General features: G+C 42.5%; 1 protein-coding gene across 6 annotated transcripts in view; it reads right to left on the minus strand.

Annotated features, from left to right (window-relative positions):
- TNIK (TRAF2 and NCK interacting kinase) overlaps nt 1-21,156 on the minus strand; it is a 475,440-nt gene extending 454,284 nt beyond the window's left edge. For 3 of the 6 annotated variants that reach the window (XM_057306490.1, XM_057306488.1, XM_057306486.1), the window contains exons 1-2: nt 20,506-21,154; nt 8,822-8,908 (exon numbers count right to left, since the gene is read on the minus strand). In XM_057306490.1, the coding sequence (XP_057162473.1) occupies nt 8,822-8,908; nt 20,506-20,649 (231 nt within the window). In that variant the 5' untranslated portion in view covers nt 20,650-21,154. Of the gene's footprint in view, nt 1-8,821; nt 8,909-20,505 lie in introns of all 6 variants that reach the window. The other 3 variants (XM_057306489.1, XM_057306487.1, XM_057306485.1) reach the window with 2 other exon arrangements.
- Nucleotides 21,157-22,513: the final 1,357 nt, after the last annotated feature.

Here is a 22,513-nt window from a genome sequence, read left to right on the forward strand (position 1 = left end):
TGGATCAATGACAGGAATCATTCCACAGGACGAAGAGGGAGCCATACAACAGAATGTACAACTGACAGTTGGCCAGCGGTTAGAACACCAGCACTGACATGGGATTTCTGTTAGCCTAAGATTAATTCAGAAGAAGTCTCTGGACTCAAGGACAATTGGACTAAACATTCCATTTAGAGATGTGGTGTCAAAGGGAAAGGTAATTTTGCACCAAGCCTCAGCTTGTACCAGGGGCGTGCTCATTTTTAGATTCTAGCACCACCTAGAGGCGAGGAAGAAATAATTTCCACCCGTCTCTGAGTCAAAGGAATCTTTCCTCCACCATTTCCTCTTTTCAAGGCACTTGCATTTTAATATCTCATTTGATATTCAGGTAATTTTCCTTGAGACAGGAATTCCTATCTTCATGGTATGGATGAGGAAATTCATCTCTCAGCAGCTTAGTGTACAAAGAACTTGATCAATTTTTCATGTGACCGAGTGTTCTCCAGTTTTTTTAACGGTATTCAGGTATAATTTCCATACCGTGAAGTTCACTAATGTTAAATATACAAGTCAATAATTTTTAGTAAATTTACTAAGTTGTGTAGCCATCACCATAATGCAGGTTTAGAACATTTTCATTAGCACAGCACAATCCCTTCAGCCTCTTTCACACTGAATCTCCCTTCCCACCCCCCCACCCCGGGCCATCACCACTCTGCTTTCTGTCCCCATAGATTTTCCATCCCTGGGTGTTCCATATGAATGGAATGATACAACACGTGCTTTTTTGTGGCTGGCTTCTTCTACTTAGCACCACGTTTTTGAGGTTTATCTAGGATCAGGGTTTATTCCTTCTAACCACTGAGTATCAATGTTCTATTGTATCGATGGACCACATTTTACTTGTCCATTAACCAGTTGGTGGATATTTGGGTTGTTTCCAGGTTTTTGCTATTATGAATAATATTCATGCGAAAGTCATCTTTTTAAGCAAGAATCTTTCATTACTAAAGAGGGCAGTGAATAAAATGTGTGGAATGAGATTGACTACATAAATTGTGTGTATTGGGGGGGGATTAGGATAAACTATCTGGAGATGCCCAAGAGAAAGACATCTGGGTCCTGTGTTCAATATATATACCCAGGAACCAAGGGGCTCTCGGAAACATACTCTTGCAAAAACGAAGTGTGGGGGGAATAATTGAGGATGTGTTTCAATGGATTAACAGGATTCAAAAGAAAATTGTTGTGTAAGTCATCTCTATGCCCAACGTGGGGCTTGACCTCCAACCCGAAGCTTATGAGTTGTATGTTCTACCGACTGAGCCAGCCAGGCACCCCTCAAAGACAGTTCTTAAGGAGTTTTTTTCTTATTAAGTCAATGCAATATGTAGCAGATACAGACTTAGTTACCACATCTGAGGTTGGGGGTTCCATTATATTCCTCTCATCATGAAGATTGTGTCAAGGGGTCCTTTCAAGAGTTAAAAATAAACTACGGGGATAGTGCATCTGAGTCTAAATCCAGGCTCTGCCAATATGTTTAAGGCCTTGGTTGGTCAATGTCCCGGAAGGCAGTAGCATCTACCTTACAGGGCCCATGTGAGGACTCGCTACAATGGTGTATGTAAAGCACGTAGCACAGGGCCTGGCACACAGTGAGTTCTGATGTTATTTTTGTAGGGTTGGATTGTGCCCTAGATACCCAGAAACAATGACATTGACCTCTGCTTATTCCAGAGAACATTTTTTTAAATGTTTTTTTATTATATTATGTTAGTCACCATACAGTACATCCCTGGTTTTTGATATATAGTTCGATAATCCATTAGTTGCGTATAGAGAACATTTTATGCATTTTCGTTGGATGTTTCTGGCTTGAGGTCCAGGCAAACAGAGGTATAAATTTCTTTTAGAGGAGATACAATATTTGTGGAAGTGGAACCTAATTAAAAAAATATTGCTTATCACCCAGAATGCCATAGGCTGGTAGGAAGATGTAGTGCAAATCTGAAGGGAGTGCTTAGGACTTAGGGGGATAACACCAGAACAATTAGCATGATAAGTTAGCGACTCATTTTGCATATAAAAACATTGCCTAAGACTCTGCAGAGTTTTCTCTATTTATGGAAGCCAGTCAGAGGTTCTTGGGTTTAATCAAAATTTAATACCTTGTGAGGGGAAATATGAAGAATACAAATTCTCAGTAATAGGCAATATGTCAAATGCAGTAATAGCCAGTTTTAAACAGTCCTTTCTGCTGTCCCTCTCCTTGTCAGCCTGCGCACCTGATTTGTAGTTAGGAAAACATGGCCAGAGCCATATTAAGTCTCCGGAAAAACAAAGGAATGAAATACATATTCTGTAACAGGAACTATGTCAAAGACTCAACAAAACCAGTATCTTTAAAATGACAAAGTGACATATTCAAAAGGATTTAAATCAGGGGATTTCCCCCCAAGAACATGTGAAAGCTCTTGTTTGGTGTGAGGTAGGGGCGAGGGGGACTTCTGGGAGCCGCACACACCTTGATATTCACCAGAAGGTAAATTTAAGAGGCTAAAGTAACCGTGACTTCCAGAAATCTTTCTGTTGAAGAAGCCAAAATTGGAGGAGGAAAAGTCATGGATGTGCTGCTCTGACAAACAAGAAAGGGAATACACATGTGCTGCAGGCCCTACTTAGGGAAATACCGGAAGGAACCGACGTGGTGAGACCCAAGCGTGGGGAGTCGCGATCCTCTCAGATATTTTGGTACATTGATTTACGGGCACCAATTTTTGTAGCCATGTCACCCGCCCTTTGCCCTGTGACTCTGCGAGAGGATTGGGTGTTGGGTTTAAACATGAGACTTGCTGTGACCCATGGATTGTGGGCAGGCGACCAAGAGCCAGGGCCACTCAGTCTTGAGAAGACGTATGTGCTTTCAGTCGCCCCATTGTGCCTCTGCCATTGTCCTGAGAAGAACATGTTGTGGTCAGCCCGGTGGTCTAGGGAGGAGGAGGAGAGACGCAGAAAGCAGGTCTGGACACACACTCAGCCTAGATCAGCCGCCCCCCCAGACAACCCACAGACGTCCCAGCCAGAGTACGGAATTTAAAGTTCAAGCTGTGGATTCTGAAGCTGCCCAGAAGCATCATGGTTAGTGATATAAACGGCTATTTTATAGGGTTAGTGGAAAGAAAGACTGAGAGAATATTAACCTGAGAACTATCAGCTCTTCCTCTTCACATTCTGTCTGGATAATAGAAAGTTAAATTTTCTACAGAAACCTGAGCATATCCTATATCGAAAACTGATAGTTGGACCATGTGAGAACCTACAAAACAATTTCCATGCAGATTTATCCAGGATGGGGGTTGGGAACAAGTGTGCTTGGATTTTTCTTTAGATTATTCCACCTCATGCAGCCCACTCTGAAGACACTCTTCTCCTCACACCCTCCCTTCCCAAATGACAGAAGACATGTCAGTTTTCTGTTTTTCTACTTGAAGTCCTCTCTTTCCAAATCCCGCTGGGTTTTGTGCAGCATGAATTCTCATTTGTCAGCCTTGTAGACTAATGTTGGGGTACCCCTAAGAGCTGGCAGAGCCTTCTGACTTAAAGTGGGAAGGGAGCAGGTGTTAAGGCCATGCTGACAGCCTAGGGAACCCCTAACAGAGCTGAATGGACACAGGAATTGGGACAAAGCTTGGCGTCAGGTCTGGGTTGGAACTTTAGTCCTAATTGCTTGTGAGGCAAACATTTCCAGATTTGCTATTTCATACTCCATCTTGGATAAATGGAGGGCTAGGGCTCAGATTCCAGACTGGAATTCCAGAAGCCTGAGTTGGGTATGAGTTTGTGGTGGGCCGGTGGACAGCAGGTATGAAGCAAGGGCCAGTCCTAAGCACCAACCAGTAAGAGACAATATAGTCAGAACTAGACTGGAACAGCTGGAACACACTGGAACAGCAGGTAGGATCAAGGCCTGAAGAGATGCTCTGGGCCCCACTACATGGCTGGGGGGCTGGGTAGGTCCTATTGGCTTTGCCTGGCTATAGCTCTGGGCTAGTTTGGAGCCCGGCTCAGTGAGGATGAGATGGGAGAATTGGTACTGGTCTGGGCCTACCAGTCATGAGTAGCAGTGAGAGCCCTTCCCTCATTCTGGCTTTCTTTCCTGAATTCCTATCTCTGTCTGAATAAGACCCTCCCCCCCAAAAAAATCACCTAGTATGTTCCAGCTTTTTGGCCATTTAGAACTCACTAGAGAAAGGTCTTTCTTCCACTGCAAACCAGGAATTTTTGTACTTCAAAATGTCTGAACCCACGCCTGCATGCCTCCACCACTTTATTTTCCTGCCAGGAGATAACAGCTTTCTGCCTCCTTGAGGGGGATTAAGTCAATGTCTCACTGAGGGCTGAAGATAGAAGCTAAAGAGGAGACGAGGCATGAACCTAAGAAGAAGAGCTTTAGCTGCTCTTGAAGAGAGGAGAGACGTAGGTGGCTATCTGCGCGTGTGGTGACCTACCATGCTACTGGGGTGACAACCCATCCAGTTCGTGTTAGATTGAGGGATTTCCCAGGAGAAAAGGCTTTCAGTAGTAATACTGGGCCAGTCACTGGGTTTATGCCCTAGAAGATGACAGAGTCTTTAAAGGGTTGGCATATGGATGCAAAGGAAGAGAAAACCTGGTAAAGTGGCTATATAGGGTATATATTGCCAAGTAACAAACTGTATTAGTTTTCTATGGCTACATGACAAATCACTACAAATTCAGTGGCTTCAATCAGCACACATTTATTTTCTCACAGTTCTCTGGGTTAGGAGTGTGGGGATGGCTCAGTTGGTCCTCTGCTCAGGGCTGCACAAGGCTATAAGCAAGGTGTCAGCTGGGCTGCATTTTCATATAAAGGCTTGCCTGGGGAAAAATATGCTTCCAAATTCATTCAGGTTGTTGGCAGAATTCATTTCCTTGCAATAGCACTCCTGATGACTTGCTTCTTTAATAACAGAGAAAGAGTCACTGGCCTCAGAGAGGACCCAGTTCCTCTCTTAGGCCTTTCACTTGATTAAATCAGGGTCACCCAGGATAATCTCTCTTTTGACTAACTCAGAATCACCAGACTTTATTTATGCCTGAAGAATCGCTTCACCTTTGCCATATTCTATTGGCTAGAAGCAAGTCACAGGTCCCGTCCACACTTAAGGGGAAGGGATTGTGCAGGATGTGAACACCTGAGATTTGGAATCACGGGGGCCATCCTACAAACCATTGTCATACACTTCATCTCAAAACATAGTGGCTTAAAAAACTTTTTTTTAAAAATGATATTTCCTCATGATTCCATGTGCCAGTAATTTGGGCTGGGTTTATCTGGGCAGTTCGTTCTTTCTTTCTTTCTTTCTTTCTTTCTTTCTTTCTTTCTTTCTTTCTTTTTTTTTTTTTTTTTTTAGATTGATTGATTGATTGATTTTGGAGAGGGAGAGAGAGAGAGAGAGAGGGACGGAGAGTGGGAAGGGCATAGAAAGAGAGAGAATCTCCAGCAGACTTCCTGCTGAGTATGGAGCCTGATGTGGGGCTCGATCCCACTACCCTGAGATCATGACCTGAGGTGAAATGAAGAGTTGGATGCTTAACTGACTGTGCCACCCAGCTGCCCCTTGCCGGACAGTTCTGCTGTTACACCTGAGGTCACTAATCTGATTACAGACACTGGCAGATTGGCTGGGAGCAAATTAATCTAGGAGGTCTCAGCTGGGACAGCTTGGCTTGGCTCCATGTGGTCTCATCCTCCAGTAGAATGACCTGGGCTTCTTCATGTGGCAGTCCGCCAGTAGCCAGAGAGAACAAGCCCTGGTGTGCAAGTTATTTTCCGGCTTGCAGCATGTTTTCTAATATCCCATTGGCCAAAGCAAGTCATCTGGCAAAAGCTTGAGTCAGTGTGGGAGGGAATTATACAAGGGCATGAATAGAGGAAGATGGGATTCATTAGGGGTCATTACTGTAACAATAGCATTGGGAGATACAATTGAAAATCCTCTTGTTCAGGTGTGGAAGAAGGGCCAATAATTACCCCTCTCTAGTGGAACAGGAAGGCTATACAGCCCACATAGCAATAGCAGCTACAAAGTCCTCAAGAAGAGAGGCCTGTCCCCAAGTTTTCTGGATGGTCTGAGCTTTATGGGCTTCATAAATGGCCCTCGGTACAGGGAGGGACCTTCTTAGTAACAACTGACGTTGGACCTCTCAGTACATTGGCAGGTGCAGATTTGGAAATGGCTTTAGTTTGACTTAGAAAAAGTAAACCATAAGAGGCTTGAGCAGTAATTTATAATTTGAAATCATAACACCTTGGTGCACATTTCACATCATGATCACCCCTGGAAAAGCCTTTGTTAGCCTTTTCCTTAGCTCTGTTTCTCAAACTGGATAAATTCCAGCATAGACAAGAATCTTTTATGCCAATACCCAAATTCCTAATAACTGCTGTCATAAAGGCCATTGAAATATCTGCATCCTAGGCTGAAAAGAATGAAAGCACAGAATTTTAAATGAGAAATTATGAGCAAAAATAACAAAAACTTTGAGATTTCACCTACATCCTGAATAAATGAAGGAGTCGAGAAAGTGGATGAGAGGAGAAAGCAGGAGAAAGAAGCATGGTGCTCTTCTTCCTTTTCAGTTATTACCTGGACCCAATAATAATTTTTTTAAACATTAATTAAAATTAGGTGATGTATTACCTTAAACCAATTTGGTCTTTCATGAAGGTTCTGTGGAGGTGGGTGTTGCGAGCTTCCTGTGATGGAGTTTGTGAGAGCCGCAGATTTCCTCACAACCTTTCTACTGGGTAGTATGCTACAGCTAAAGGAATCTCGGATGGAATGCTTCCATGCATAAAAGCATGTGTTAGCAAACAGGCCCACAAGAAGGCATGCCTGTTCCTTGAGCTCAGAAAAAAGACTATGGCCTCTTGCATGGCTGAAGGCTCCAATATTCTGACAATAGGATTTTATTCTTTTTAGCCTAAAGCACGATTGGTCATCCATTGGATCATGCAACAGACTTAGCTGTATTTCTCTTAAGTGTTGGCACACAAGACCTAATGGAATCCTAGAGTTGAGGTGTTACTCTGAAGATAGTACGGTGTGGACTTGCCTGGTTCTGACACCATATATCTGGAACACTATTTGCCCAAGAAAATCTGTTTCTTATAAATGTAATACACAAAGGCACTCTTGAAAAATTTGATACATTAAAGACAAAGTTAAAATCTTTTCTATGATAGCCCCCGATCTCAGTTTCATTCCCAAAGGGAACCACTATTCTGTGTGAGTCTTCATATAATTTTTCTGTGGGATAGGTTCTTAGATATGTACTTATAAACATTTTACGTAATGGTCATGTTATTCCAAAATGAATCTTTTACTTTTTATCTCACAAACTTTTAAAAAAAGATTTTATTTATTTATTTGGAGAGAGATTGAGAGAGTGAGAGCGCGAGGAGGGGGCAGAAGGAGAAGGAGAAGCAGGCTCCCTGCTGAGCAGGGAGCCCAATGCGGGACTCGATCCCAGGACATTGGGATCATGACCTGAGCTGAAGGCAGGAACTTAACTGATCGAGCCACCCAGGCACCCCTCCCCAACTTTTTATTATGAAAGCTTTCAAATGTATGAAAAGTTGAAAAAGCATTCGTCCTCACATACTCTCCACCTGGGTTCAACAATTGCTTACATTCTGCTATATTTATTCGATCTTTTTCTATAAATTCATGTATTTTACTGTATCTTTTGAAAGTATACAATGATACCTCATTCTTTTTTTTTTTTTTTTGAGAGAGAGAGAGTGCATGTGCACATGCCCATGTGGTGGGGTGGGGAGGGCAGAGGGAGAGGGAGACAGGGAATCCCAAGCAGACTACATGCCCAGTGTTAAACCCCACATGGGGCTCTGTCTCACGACCCTGAGATCATGGCCTGACCTGAAATTGAGAGTTGGACACTTAACCTACTGAGCCACCCAGGTGCTCCAGTACTTCATTCTTAAATACGTCACATGCAGCTCTGAAAAATATTTCTATCATCGAAACGCAATTACCAAATCCTCTAAATTTGAAAGTGTTATAAAAACTTTGGAAAGAAAAAAGAGCATAAAGAAGAAAAGGAAAAGCAGACATAAGACCACCACCCAGAGATAGCTCTACTTACATTTTGCTCTTTAATTCTAATCTTCTTTTTGAAATACATATTTCTTAAATTTGATTTAAGCAAAAATCACCATTTCTTAAGGTGTATTTCATGATATGTGAAAAGGCATTCTATGACAAAAAGAGTTCACTCGTTCACTGAATTTTAAATATGTAAGTTTTAAAGCTTTCCATGTGATTCCAATGTGCTACCTTGTGCTCATCAAAACACAGGGTCCATAAAATCACTCATTTGTTAAAATGCAGATCCTGATCAGTGGGGACCAAGATCCCGCATTTCTAGCATCTTCCTAGTTGATGCTGAAGCTGCTGGTGTGTGGACTGTCTTTAGAGTATGAAGGTTTCACAGCACGAGAGAAGGGTAGCAGATGTGCTATAAGTTTGGAAGACTCTTCCTAAATAATTACTCTACCTACCCAAGGCCCGCTGCTTTACACGTCCCAGGTTATAAGTTTAGTATAATAATAAAAACAACCACCTTTTATTAAGTAATCCCTATTTCTATGTGCTCTGGATACATTATCCCACTTAAACCTCAAAATACCCCTAGGGAGCAGTACAGCAACACTGTCGACGTCCCCTCCCAGACCCCCTTGCTCCACGTCCCCATGCACCTGAGGCCATGGTGGATGGTTCCCACGCACCTGCTTACCTTCAGCCCCCGTGTTGCTCTGCTGCTCAGCCAGAGGATCGGGGATGCCTGGAATGCCAACCACCATCCGATCACATACCTGTTCAAATACAAGAATGTTCATAGAAGTTTTATTAATAATAGCTCCAAGATGTAAACAACCCAAAAATCCATTAACTGATGGATAAAGGACGGTTTATTTTTACAGTGGAAAACTGCAGAGCAATAAAAAAATAATGGACTTCCGCTGCACACTACAGTACGGATGAATCTCACAGGTACCACGTCAAGCAAAAGCCCAACAAGTTACAAGAAGTTCAAGGACAGAAAAACTAATCAACAGTGATAGAAGTCAGTACAGTTCTGAGTGGGGGGTTGAGTGGGGAGTGTTACGGGGGAAAGGGCACCTGCTGGGGTGCTGGAAATGTTCCGTATCATGAGCTAGGTTTTGGTTTCACGTACACTTGTAAATATTTATCAAGCATCACTCTAATACTTGTGTGTTTCCTGCACTTCACTGTATTTTTCTTTTTTCTTTTTAAAAATTTTTAAAAATTTTTATTTATTTGACAGAGAGAGAGACAGACAGCCAGAGAGAGAACACAAGCAGGGGGAGTGGGAGAGGAAGAAGCAGGCTCATAGCGGAGGAGCCTGATGTGGGGTTCGATCCCAGAATGCTGGGATCACGCCCTGAGCCAAAGGCTGACGCTTAACGACTGTGCCACCCAGGCGCCCCTTCACTGTATTTTTCATTTCACACCTAAAAAACCTCCAGAAACCAAAACCAAAACCAAACAAACAAAACATAAAGACCGCGGTGGCTACCTGTGGCTCTCTGGAGCCTCTCAAAGCAGGGCTCCCAGTCAGGCTGCCCTGCCAGCCACGGCTGTTCTCCTGGGTCTGATCCACGCAGCCCCTGCCACTCGGTTCCAGTATTGAGTGGGTGAACACGTTCTTTTCTTTTTTTTTTTTTCTTAAGGTTTTAATTTCAGTTAGTTCCCATACAGTGTTATATTAGTTTTAGGTGTACAATACAGTGATTCAGCACTTGCATACATCACCTGGGGGTGATGCCATTAGGAAGGGGGGCTAGAACCGTTGGGTATGAACTCTTCTCTCTGCAGGCAGGTGCACTCCTTCATCCCCATCACCTATTTCACCCCTCCCTGTACCTACCTCCCCACTGGTGACCATCAGCTTGTTCTCTAGAGTTCAGAGTCTATTTCTTGGTTTGTCTCTCTCTCTCTCTCTCTCTCTCTCTCTCTCTCTTTTTCCCCTTAGCTCATTTGTCAGGTTTCTTATATTGCACATATGAGAGGCACCTGGGTGGCTCAGTTGGTTAAGCATCTGCCTTCAGCTCAGGTCCCGATCCCGGGATCCTGGGATCAAGCCCCACATCAGGTTCCTGGCTCAGCGGGATTCCTGCTTCTTTCTCTCCCTCTACCTGCGGCTCCCCCGCTTGTGCTCTCTCTCTGTCTGTCAAATAAATAAAATCTTTTTTTAAAAATTCCCCATGTGAATGAGACGATATGGTATTTGTCTCTCTCTTACTGACTTATTTTACTTGGTATCATAATCCCTAGCTTCATCCATGTGTTGCAAACGGAAAGATTCCATCCTTTTTATGGCTCAGCAACATCGCATTATATAGATACAGATCACTTTTTTTCATTTTGGTCAAATTTTTTATTTAGTATTCTGTAGTTGCTTCACACACGCTGAAGTGGTCTTATTAGAGGAGAGAAAAGAGGAGGTGCTTGCAGATTCCCAAGGCAATGTCAGAAAGACAAAATATGGCCAGCATTATCCATTTGCTATTTTGGATTACTGGGCGAATAGCACTTTCCTTACGTGAGCGTCTGTATTGCTCACACCAAGTTAACCAGGCTTGGGAAGCAGTAAGTGGTGAGTCCTCTGGATGCCTTGGTAAGACACATGTGAGCCAGATGGTGTGAGAAAATCCAGGAGACAATTCTGTAAAGGTTTTAGAGATCCAATAATCCCTCCACGCCAGAACATCTCCACTAAAAAAAATAAAATAAAATAAAAATGAACAAATTACTGCATCTACACTAAGAGAGGGAAGCAGCCTTATCACAGCTCCTCAGAGATACGATCCCCAGCAGAGGTCTGAGGCCCAGGAAGTTCTTCAAGCTTCTAGGTTTTAAAAATCCCACCTTCCCTTTGTTTTTCCTGCTCAGGAGTGGTAGCTGCTTCCTGCAGACACCATCTCTATGGTACTTCAGCTTTACCATCTGGCCTTTGCAGTCCTCCAGTGACAGTTTAGTCCATCCTTATAGTAAATGCTCTCTGTTAAAGTGACCAATGCGGTTCCTTCTTTCATCAGTCAGGATTCAAAACCAGAAGGAGATTATATATTAAGAGATTTCTTGCAAAGAATTACCTTATGCAATTGTGGGGGCTGGCGAGGCAAGGCTGAAATCTGTAGGGCAGGCCATTAGGAAGGGGGGGCTAGAACCGTTGGGTATGAACTCTTCTCTCTGCAGGCAGAATTTCTTCTCCCTCAGGAATGCATCAGTTCGGCTCTTGAAGCCTTTCAGCGGGTGGACTCAGGCCCACCCAGAGTACCCAGGATAATTTCCCATACTGAAAGTCAACTGATCATGAACTTTAATCACATCTCCACAACACCTTCACGGCCACATCTGGCTGAGGATTTGTTTGAAGAACCAGGGACTGCCTAGCCATGCTGACACGAGCCCTGTTGACAATCACAGCCCACCCCTGACTTCCCCCAAAGCTGTGATGGACAGTTGTACGCACGCAGAGCTTCTCGAGTGTGCAGGCATCTCTTCTGCTTTGCTGAGGGCTTTCTCAGGCGACCAGAGTCATGTTGCACATGATCCCTGGGAAGCGGTCCGGAGCCTGATGCTCCCAGCGCAGCCTGTCACGAGTGCTCTCGTATTGGTGCTTCCCCTTCCCTGCCTCACTTTTTCTTCTCCTCCATGTGTGCTTTCTGGGGTTACCTCCCCCGTGAATTACCTGCATCCTGGTCCATCCTGCAGGGTCTGCCACTGAGAAAACACTGGGTATGACAAGTATCATTGTCGGCTCCATTCTAGGCCTTCCTTTCCTCCATACTAGCCAAAATAACACGCTAAAAATGGTTGTATCAGTCCTCCCACCTCAACTCCATGTAGACTTCTCCAATGGATTAACACTTAGGATAAGATTCAAACTCCTAACGAAGACTTGAAGATTCTACGTGGCCTGCAATTGTTGTGACTCCGATGTCATTCACTACTGTCTCCTCACTCACTTCCGGCTACACTGGCCTACTGCTCTGCCTTCAACACACCAGAGTCATTCCTGCCTCACACTTTGCCCCTGCCATCCCTACTGCCAGAAACATTTCCACCTATGCTTCTACATGGATGAGTCCTCTCACCACCCAGATCGCCCTGAAATGCCACTTCCTTAGAGAGACCTTCCTTAATCATCCTAACGTAACACTCTCTCTTCTAAGCCGGACAAATTCATTATTCACCCCACATCGCCACCATTTTTCTTTTGGACTTTCTACCATCTGAAAGTCTTTTATTCTTCCTCTTTTTCTTCCTTACTACTTGTCTCCTTTCCCTCTGTGGGCAAGCGCTGGACTATATTGTTCACCAGGACTCAGAATAATGCCCATGACATTGTAGACCCTTGTTAAATATTTGATGAATAAATAAATAATTAGCAAAACACACATAGTTTAAAAACCTGAAAATCACTTCAGACCATGTCTGTGAGTCATCGTGGGGATGAATGACTAAGGTGGAGTAAATGTGAATTTCACAAGTGTTGGAGTAGAGGTCAACGTATTGAGAGGTCAAGGTCTTAGAAGAGCTACCTATCTGTAAGGGATGACCCTAGTTAACAGTAAATAACAATGAAAAATCTCTGTGGTTTGGGTGGGTGTGAACAAAGGATTGGTAGATGATAGGTAGAGAGCGATAAAATATATATAAAATATAAAAATGAGGCATTAGTTGTGTTTTGGGTTTTTTTTTTATGATCTTCAAAAATCCCCTCCAGATTTTTTATTGTATTATAAATTCCAAAGACACTCAATAATCCTATTGTTCATTTCTTACCATGTTTAGAGATTATAGATTTTCTTACCACGTTTCCCATAATACTCTCAAGGCACAGGGATTCACACAATGTAAGCACTCAATTAATATTTGTGTAGTAAAAGAAACTGAGGTTTAGAATGATTGTGTTACTTGCCCAAAGATACTGCGTGAAATATTGACAGAGCTGGGATTTGACTCCAGAGTCCATTCTCTTAATTATTAAACAATGCTGCCTTTGTCTATGGACTGTTTTAGTAAATAGACTTATGCTTTCCTGCAGAGTTACAACTGTATATGTTTTTAAAATTCCCCAAATACTCTTAGGATAAGACTCAAGAGTCGAGCAGATCACTAGGATTTTTGTAAATGGGATGGAGAAGGTCAGGAAAGGTCCATGAAGCATTTAAACCGGGGCTCGAGTTGGTGTGATTTGTAGCCTGATGCTACGGGGGAGTGAGAGGAAGCACGGCGCAGTTTACAAGGCTGCTTTAGCTGGACGTACTCCTTCAACCTCATGGGGTCAGCTTGAAATACTTGGGGGGGGGGGTGGTCTGTAACAAGCTAGCAGCTGCTCTCATCCGCCATGCGCATCTGTCCTGGGATCATACTTGGAAATGTTTTCGGCTCTTTGGAGAAGGGCAAACCACTTGATGGCTTTACACCGCTCCTCCGTATTGGGTCTGGGGCATGGTCTCTGGAATTACCAAACCCAAAGCAATAATCCTGAAGTAATTCCGAAGCAGTTTCTGGCCGTGGGTACATGCTTTATGTTTGTGGAGCCCTTTACAACTGGCACAGCACTTTCACTTATTGACTTCTGTATTCTTACCACAAGTCCTACCCTCCACAGGAAAACCAGAAGCGTAGCCTCTAATGGATATTCAATTAACATTATCTGTCTTTAATTCCTCCAAATGTTCATTCCTAACTACAGATCTCTGGAGAGATCAAACAAGCCCCCCCCCCCCCCAATCTATTTAGTCTTGCTTGAAGTTTACCAATTTTGGTGCCATTTGTGAAGGAGATAAATGAATGGTCCTTTGGCTTGTGTCTACCTCAAGTTGGACGCAGGCTGAGTGGTGCGCACGTGAGGTAGGTTTCTCGTAGGCGGCTTACTTTAGACGGGAACAAAGAGCTCTCTGAGGCTCTCAGACACTCTGGGCTCCTCAAAATAAAAAGTAGTCAAGAGAAAACTTATGTCGAAGAAGTTTGCTTCCGTGTTGAAGCGCTCAATCATGGTAACTATACAAACTCAGGTAAGGTTCAATAATTTATTTCTCTGGCCAACATGATGGGAGAAACTCTCAGGCTGAATGACTTTACTTTCCCCTTGGACCCTCCACGCTCGTCTGTAGCTCACTTTGGATAGTAACGGCTGCATTTGTGCTGAACAGCATTTTTGCCTCAATAAATAAAAAATGGCAGGGATGAATTGACACACTTTTATTTTTTCCTAATGAAAACTGAATTTTTGGTTCCCTATTGTATTGCTATTATTTATGATCATTAATATTTCGTCTGATGTGCATCTGTGTCTTCCTGTGTAAAAAACACAAAGGCCAGAGTAGCAGAAACAAAAAGAATACTTATCACTTAAGCTTTTCATGGAGTATCATTTCAGAGCTGTTACAATGGCCATTTTGTTTGTAATAAAACATCCCTTTCAGAAACCACTGCATTTGTTGTAGCTTTCTCTGGCCAATAAAAGTGTCAAAGAGGATGCTTCTCTCTTCTAAACTTCTCTTAACTTCTAAAAAGACAAGATATCTTACTAATATGTTACGTGCAAGTACATTTTAAAAATGAAATCACATGAAACAGATCCCACTACTTATAACAATAGGAAGAAGAGTTGAGGTTGGCTTAAGTGAACAAGAAGTACCCTGGCTTAATTGGAATTCAGGTTCCTGAATACAACGGGCTGCTTTTCCAGGTGTTGGAAATGTATCATGATAGAACTCTATCATGACAGCCTTTGACGACCATTTAACAATTCTTACACTAGAACTCAGTGTGAATATGAAGACAAAAGGCTTCGAAATTTTTTCAAGCACAGGAAGGTAATGTACATCTTCTAGACTGCAGACTTATCTCCAAATAATCAACTCATGAAAAGAACAGAGCAATAACTGGGGGCGCCTGGCTGGCTCAGTTTGTTAAGCATCTGACTCTTGGTTTCAGCTCAGGTTGCGATCTCATGGGTTGTGGGATGGAGCCCCACATGGAGCCCTGTGTAGGGCTGTGTAGTCTGCTTGAAAGATTCTCTTCCTCTGCCCCTCCCGCCAACTCGCTCAGGGGCTCTCTCTCAAAAAAATAAATACATCTTTTTTTTTTTTTAAAGAATAGAACAATAACCAAATATCTACTAGGAAAACAAGAAATCTGGGGCAAAAAAATAAAAAACAAACAAACAAAAAACCCCACAGAAGTGTAATGGCCAATGTGTGTGGTAGCTAGCAGCCAAGATGACCCCAGTAACACCTGCCTCCCGGTGTTCATGCTGTGAATACTCTTCTCCTACACTGAATAGGGCTGACTGGTGTAATCGATAAAATATTGCTGTGATGACTCTTTATGATTTCCAAGGCAAGGTCATAAGAGACATGTGGCTTCTACTTTGCCCTTTCTTGGACCATTCACTCTCAGGGAAGCCAGTTGCCATGTTGTGAGCTCACTCAAGCAGTCCTATAGTATGAAGATTTTTCACGGCAGCACATGTGGGGTGATGTGTAGCTGGAAGTAACCTGAGTGTCAATCTTTGGAAAAGTAATGGGTTAAGTGTGGTGATAACATAACATTAAACACCATGATTAAACTCAAGAGATTAAACCTAGATACATCAACAGAGCCGGATTTAAAAATAGTGCTTTGTCAGAAATCTCACCCATGCAAATAAAAATTCCTCAAATAACAATACACATTTTTCAAGAAAATATTTAAATATAAAAGATATACAAAAATACATTAAAATGCTGACCTATGGCAGGGAGGAGAAAATGAATAGGGTGTGGAGATAAAAACAAATAAATGGATTAAACAAGAGAGAGAATCTTAAATTCCAGTCAGTTAACACACAGTGTAATATTAGTTTCAAGTGTACAACTCAGTGATTCAACAATTCCATACAACACCCAGTGCTCATCACAAGTGCCCTCCTTAATCCCTGTCACCTGTTTCACCCATCCCTCCACCCACCTCTCCTCTGATAATCATCAGTTTGTTCTCTAGAGTTAAGTTTCTTGGTTTGCCTTTCTCTCTTTTTTTCCTCAATGATCTTTTGTTTCTTAAATTCCACATATGAGTGAGATCATATGGTGTTTGTCTTTCTCTGACTTATTTAGCTTGGCATAATACTCTCTAGCTCCATCCATGTTGTTGGAAATGGCAAGAGTTCATTCTTTTCTAAGAATGAGTAATATTCCATTGTATATATATTCCATTTCTTCTTTATCCAGTCATTAGTCAATGGACATTTGGGCTCTTTCCATAATTTGGCTATTGTTGATAATGTTGCTATAAACATCGGGGTGCATGTGTCCTTTGGAATTAGTATTTTTGTATCTTTGGGTAAATACTTATTAGTGCAATTGCTGAACCGTAGGGTAGTCCTATTTTTAGCTTTTTGAGGAACCTCCATACTGTTTTCCAGAGTGACTGCACCAGTTTACATTCCCATCAACAGTGTAAGAAGGTCCCCCTTTCTCCACATCTTCGCCAACACATGTTGTTTCTTATGTTGTTAATTTTAGCCATTCTGACTGGTGTGAGGTGATATCTCATTGCAATTTTGATTTGCAGTTCCTTGATGATAAGTGATGATAAGCATCTTTTCATGTGTTTGTTTAAATTCCAGTTTTATGATGTTGAGTTATGTTCCCTCTTTTTTTTTTTATCATGAATGGATGTTGTACTTTGTCAAATGCTTTTTCTGCATCTAATGAAAGGATCATATGTTTCTTATCCTTTCTTTTATTAATGTGGTGTATTATGTTGATTGATTTGTGAATATTGGACCACCCTTAGAGCCCTGGAATAAATCTCACTTGATCGTGGTGAATGATTCTTTGAATGTACTTTGGATTTGGTTTGCTAGTATTTTATTGAGAATTTTTGCATCCATGTTCATCAGGGATATTGGCCTGTAGTTCTCTTTTTTAGTGGCATCTTTCCCTGGTTTTGGCATCAGGGTAATGCTTGCCTCATATAATTAATTTGGAAGTTTTCCTTCCATTTCTATTTTTTTTTTGAATAGTTTGAGAAGAATAGGTATTAATTCTTCTTTAAATTTGGTAGAATTCACCTGTGAAACCATCTGGCTCTGTACTCTTGTTTGTTGGGAGATTTTTGATTACTGATTCAGTTTCTTTGCTGATTATCAGTATGTTCACGTTTTCTATTTCTTCCTGTTTCAGTTTTGGTAGTTTATATGTTTCTAGGAGTTTATCCATTTCTTTCGGGTTGTCCAATTTGTCGGCATATAGTTTTTCATAATATTCTAATTGTTTATATTTCTGTGGTGCAGTTATTTCTCCTCTTTCACTTGTGATTTTATTTGGGTCCTCTTTTCTTTCTAGTAAGTCTGGCTAAGGGTTTATCAATTTTATTAATTTTTTTCAAGGACCAGCCCTTGATTACATTGATCTGTTCTATTGTTTTTTTTAAGTTTCTGTAACATTTATTTCTGCTCTAATTTTTATTATTTCTTTCCTTCTGCTGCCTTTCGCTATGTTTGCTGTTCTTCTTCTGGCTCCTTTAGGTTTAAGGTTAGGCTGTTTATTTGAGATTTTTCTTGCTTCTTGAGGTAGGCCTGTATTCCTATAACCTTCCCTCTTGGAACAGCTTTTATTGCATCCCAAAGGTTTTGGATGGTTGTGTTTTCATTTTCATTTGTTTCCATGTATTTTTTAATACCTTCTTTGATTTCCTGGTTGACCCATTCATTGTTTAGTAGTATGTTGTTTAACTTCCATGTATTTGTGGTCTTTCCAATTTTTTTCTTATGATGACTTCGTTTCGTAGCATCATTGTAGAAAATATGATTGGTATGATCTCAATCTTTCTGTACTTGTTGAGGTTTGGTTTGTGACCTAATATGTGATCTATTCTGGAGAATGTCTCATGTGCACCTGAAAAGAATATGTATTCTGCTGCTTTAGGATGGAATGTTCTCAATTTATCTGTTAAGTCCATCTGGTCCAGTGTGTCATTCAAAGCCATTGTTTCCTTGTTGATTTTCTGCTTAGATGGTCCATTGATGGAAGTGGGGTGTTAAAATCCCCTACTATCATTGTATTATTATCTATGAGTTCCTTTATGTTTGTTATTAATTGTTTTATATATTTGGGCGCTCCCATGTTGGGTGCATAAATATTTATAATTGTTAGATCTTTCTGTTGGCTTTTCCCCTTTATGATGATATAGTGCCCTTGTTCATCTCTTGTTACAGTCTTTGGTTTAAAATCTAGATGTCTGATATAAGTATTGCTACTTACAGCTTTCTTTTGATGTCCATGCACATGATAAATATTCCTCTATCTCCTCACTTTCAATCTGCAGGTGACTTTAGGTCTAAAATGAGTCTCTTGTTGAGTCTTGTTTTTTAATCCATTCTGACACCTTATGTCTTTTGATTGGAGCATTCAGTCCATTTAGCTCCAGAGTAATTATTGATAGATATGTATTTAGTACCATTTTATCACTTGTATTGTCATTGTTTCTGGAGATTTTCTCTGTTCCTTTCTTGTCTTCGTTACTTTTGGTTTTTCCTTTCCACTCAAAGAGTCTCCTTTAATATTTCCTGCAGGGCTCATTTCGTGGTCACAAACTCCTTCAGTTTTTGTTTGTCTGGGGATCTTTTTATCTCTGCTTCTAAATTGAATGATAGCCTTGCTGGATAGAGTATTCTTGGCTGCAGATTTTTCCCATTCAGCACGTTGAATATATAATGCCACTTTCTTCTGGCTTGCCAGGTTTCTGTGGAGAGATCTGCAGCTAGGCTTATGGGTCTTCCCTTGTATGTTAGGGACTTCTTTGGTCTTGCTGCTTTTAAGATATTTTCTTTATCACTATATTTTGCAAATTTAATTACAATATGTCTTTGTGTTGGCCTGTTTTTGTTGATTTTGATGGGAGTTCTCTGTGCCTCCTGGATCTGGAGGACTGTTTCCTTCCCCAGATTAGGAAAGTTTTCAGCTATTACTTCCTCAAATTTTCTGCCTTCTCTTCTCCTCCTTCTGAGACTCCTACAATATGAATGTTATTACATTTGATGGAGTCACTGATTTTCCTAAGTCTATTCTTGTGTTCCATAATTCTTCTTTCTCTCTTTTGTTCAGTTTCCTTATTTTCCATTATTTTGTCTTCTATATCCCTTATTTGTTCCTCTTCTTCCAGCCTTGTGTTCGTTGCATCAAGCCTGTTTCCAATCTCAGTTCTCATATTTTGCATTTCTGATTCTTTTAAAATTCTGTTATTTCTGTGACAAGGGTCTCCGTGAAGTCTTCCATTCTTTTCTCAAGCCCAGTGAGTATCCTTCTGATTATTATTTTAAATTCTCCATCAGGCACATTACTTATATCTGTTTTGCTTAGATCTCTAACCATGGCCTTATCTTGTTGTTTCATTTGGGATGAATTCCTCCATCTTGGCATTTTATCTAAGCCTTGGTCTTCTGTGCATTAGAAAATGCCATTACGTTTCCTGCTCCTGGGAGTAATGGCTTTATGAAGAAGAGGTTATATAGTGTTCAGGGCCCGGAGCTTCAGAAGTGTCTCCAATGTGTGCTGTGTGCACTCTGCCGCTGTGTTTTGGCTGCTCTGTCCTTTAGGCCAATCATCTGCAAAGGCTCTCCTTGCCTGTAGTGGGCAGTGTTTGGTCCTTGGGCAGAGTGTGGCTGGTTTTAACTAGGTGTGTTCTGGTCTGCTTGTTACGTGAGACCTGATACTACTTCCACTAGAAATGAAGTTTTGCAGAACTCTCTGGTCAGGAGACATAGTGTGGGCAGGGTTTCTGCTGGTCTTCTGGGTCAGGGGCCCACCACACAGGAGCTGAGGCAAGCTTGCCCGAGAAGGGCAGATGCACCAGAGTGCAGGGGTGTGGGATTTGGAGCACGCAGGGTAGGCAGCCAGTGTGGGGCTGAGCTGCCCTTAGCAGGTGGCTCTGCACCTATGCTGAAGGGCAGGGGAAGGAAATGGTGCCGCCAGCTCCTTTGTCCTGGGAGAGGTGGAGAGGCGCCTCTGTAAAGGCTACTCCAGGAAGAGTGAATCCTCTCCCCTCAGTGTGCCCCAGGTTTTCCTCAGATCACTGTTTCCATGCTGTCTGCCCTGGGGTTGTTTACCTGCCTCCTCTGCCAGGGCAGGTCAGTGCCAGGTCAGGGCTCTATCCCAGCCAAGCCCACGGACCTCTAAAACTCCAGTCTTTGAGCCCTGCTGCTTGCAAGTACTCACAAAAATCAGCCCCTGTCATTTTCCCAGCCAACAGCTTTGGGGAAATGTTCTTGTGTACTCACCTGTGTGCTCCTCTCTCTCTTTCCTGCCTTTCTCTGAAACTACAGCTTCCTCCCTTCCGCAGCACCGTGATCCATTTCTCCCCCAAGCCCTGTCTCTGTACTTCCTATCTGATGTGGCTTCTTTTCTCCCTTTAGTTGGCCAGTTTGTTCTGTCAGTCTTCCGATTTCTGGAGTATTTAGGATGATTTGAAAGTTACCTAGTTGATAACTATGGGATGAGAGGAGCCTAGGGTTTTCTAAGTACGCCGCCATCTTAGCTCCCTTCTCCAAAAACCCAGACTTTAAAAAGAGAGGGCATATGAAAGAGTGATTAAAAAAGGATTTGCATCCAGTGTCCCCTCAGACCAGTTTCAAAACAAAGAGGAGTCTGTGATAGATCTGGGTTGTTCTAGACAGAAAAGCGGTTAATTAGCTTAGTGAAGGGAAGGTAAGTCAAGAACTTCCGGATTTTCACTTCACTTTGGGGTCCCTGTGTCTTTATCTAAAGAATGCATTGTAACGTAAGTTTCTTAAAAAGGAAGAAGGGTTATGAAAAAAGGCTCCGGAAATATGTGTTTATTTTAAAAGACGTTTCAAAACTACTCCTTCTGTTGTTTTTCACAAATCACCAAGTGTTTGCCTACTGAGTTATCTGGTGCGGTTCTGAACTAAGTCCTTTGGGCAACTGTCCAGCAAGTGAATAGTCAAATATCATGGGGAAAACTATTGAATTTTAATTTTCCATGATCTTTCAAATGAGATTTTGACTCAATGTTTGAAAGTTCCATTATGACAGCTTTAACTATATTTTATATTATTTTTTAAAATAATTTTTAAATAATTTTTTATTATATTACGTTAGTCACCCTAGTTTTTGATGTAAAGTTCCATGATTCACTACTTGCGTATAACACCCAGCGCACCATGCAATACATTAAGGAGGGCACGTATTGTGTATTTCATATTTTTAGAAAGTGATTGAGACTTAACAAATACTAAAGAAAAATTTAGAAATCCAATTCTTACTGCAGCACTCTAACATAAAAACAACTCATTTCTTTGGGTTCTCCTCTGCACTTTCTGGATTGGCCCAAAGCATCCCACATATCAGAGCACAGACAGACTTGGGGGAAGAGGGTAGAGATGACAACATTTCAATCCATTTTTCACATAATCTGAACAATGTACTCCGCGTGGTGATAAGCCAAATGCAGAGTATTAAAAAAGTTAGAGACTGCCTGCCTTCGGGGCAGTTACGTGCCTCTAAAAAGTATAAAAATGACGCCATCCTGAAAAATTAAAGGCCTGTGCTCCCCTGTGCGCTCCCCTCCTTTCCTGCCTTTCTCTGAAACCACAGTCCCTCCCCTCCACAACACCCATGACCCCTTTCTCCCCCAAACCACGTCTCCGTACTTCCTACCTGATGTGGCTTCTTTTCTCCCTTTAGTTGGCCTGTTTGTTCTGTCAGTCTTCTAAAAGTCAGTAACTTTTGAAAATCAGGGCGCTGTTGATGTCGCACCCTCTCTGCCTGCTGCCTGCCTCTGAGCTCCGTGGCAGCCGCAGTTGCGGTTCCCCTCGTTGTCGTTTTGCCTCATGGGCTTCTTGCTGCTTCTCCACCGGCTCTCTCCGACACACAGCAGCTTGCTGGACCTGTCCGCAGGGAGTTCCAGAAATGCCCGGGATGTGGCACTGCCGAGGGCAAGGTTCAACCAATGAGAAATGGAAGCTTGTGGATAAGGACGGCAGCCTCCCGGGCCTTCAGGGGTCTAAACAAGATCCGGCCCTGCTGCCTTCAGTGGGAACTCCCTCTTTAATCTTGATTGGCTTTGCCTGTCCCCAGCCTGCTTTACCCCCTTCTCCTCACGTGCTTCCTGAGAGTGAGTTCTAAGGAAACGGACTGCGGGTGAGCACGCTGCTGGCGGGGAAGCTGCCGCAGGCGGTGGGATCGCCTGAGCCTCACGCAGCGTGAGAAGACCCGGGGGCTCGGGCGGGAGCCTGAGGTGGGATCGCCTGAGCGTCGCGCAGCGTGAGAAGACCCGGGGGCTCGGGCCGGAGCCTGAGGTGGGATCGCCTGAGCGTCGCGCAGCGTGAGAAGACCCGGGGCTCGGGCGGGAGCCTGAGGTGGGATCGCCTGAGC

The sequence above is a fragment of the Ursus arctos genome, unplaced genomic scaffold, assembly GCF_023065955.2.
Source record: "Ursus arctos isolate Adak ecotype North America unplaced genomic scaffold, UrsArc2.0 scaffold_4, whole genome shotgun sequence".
Taxonomy (NCBI): domain Eukaryota; kingdom Metazoa; phylum Chordata; class Mammalia; order Carnivora; family Ursidae; genus Ursus; species Ursus arctos.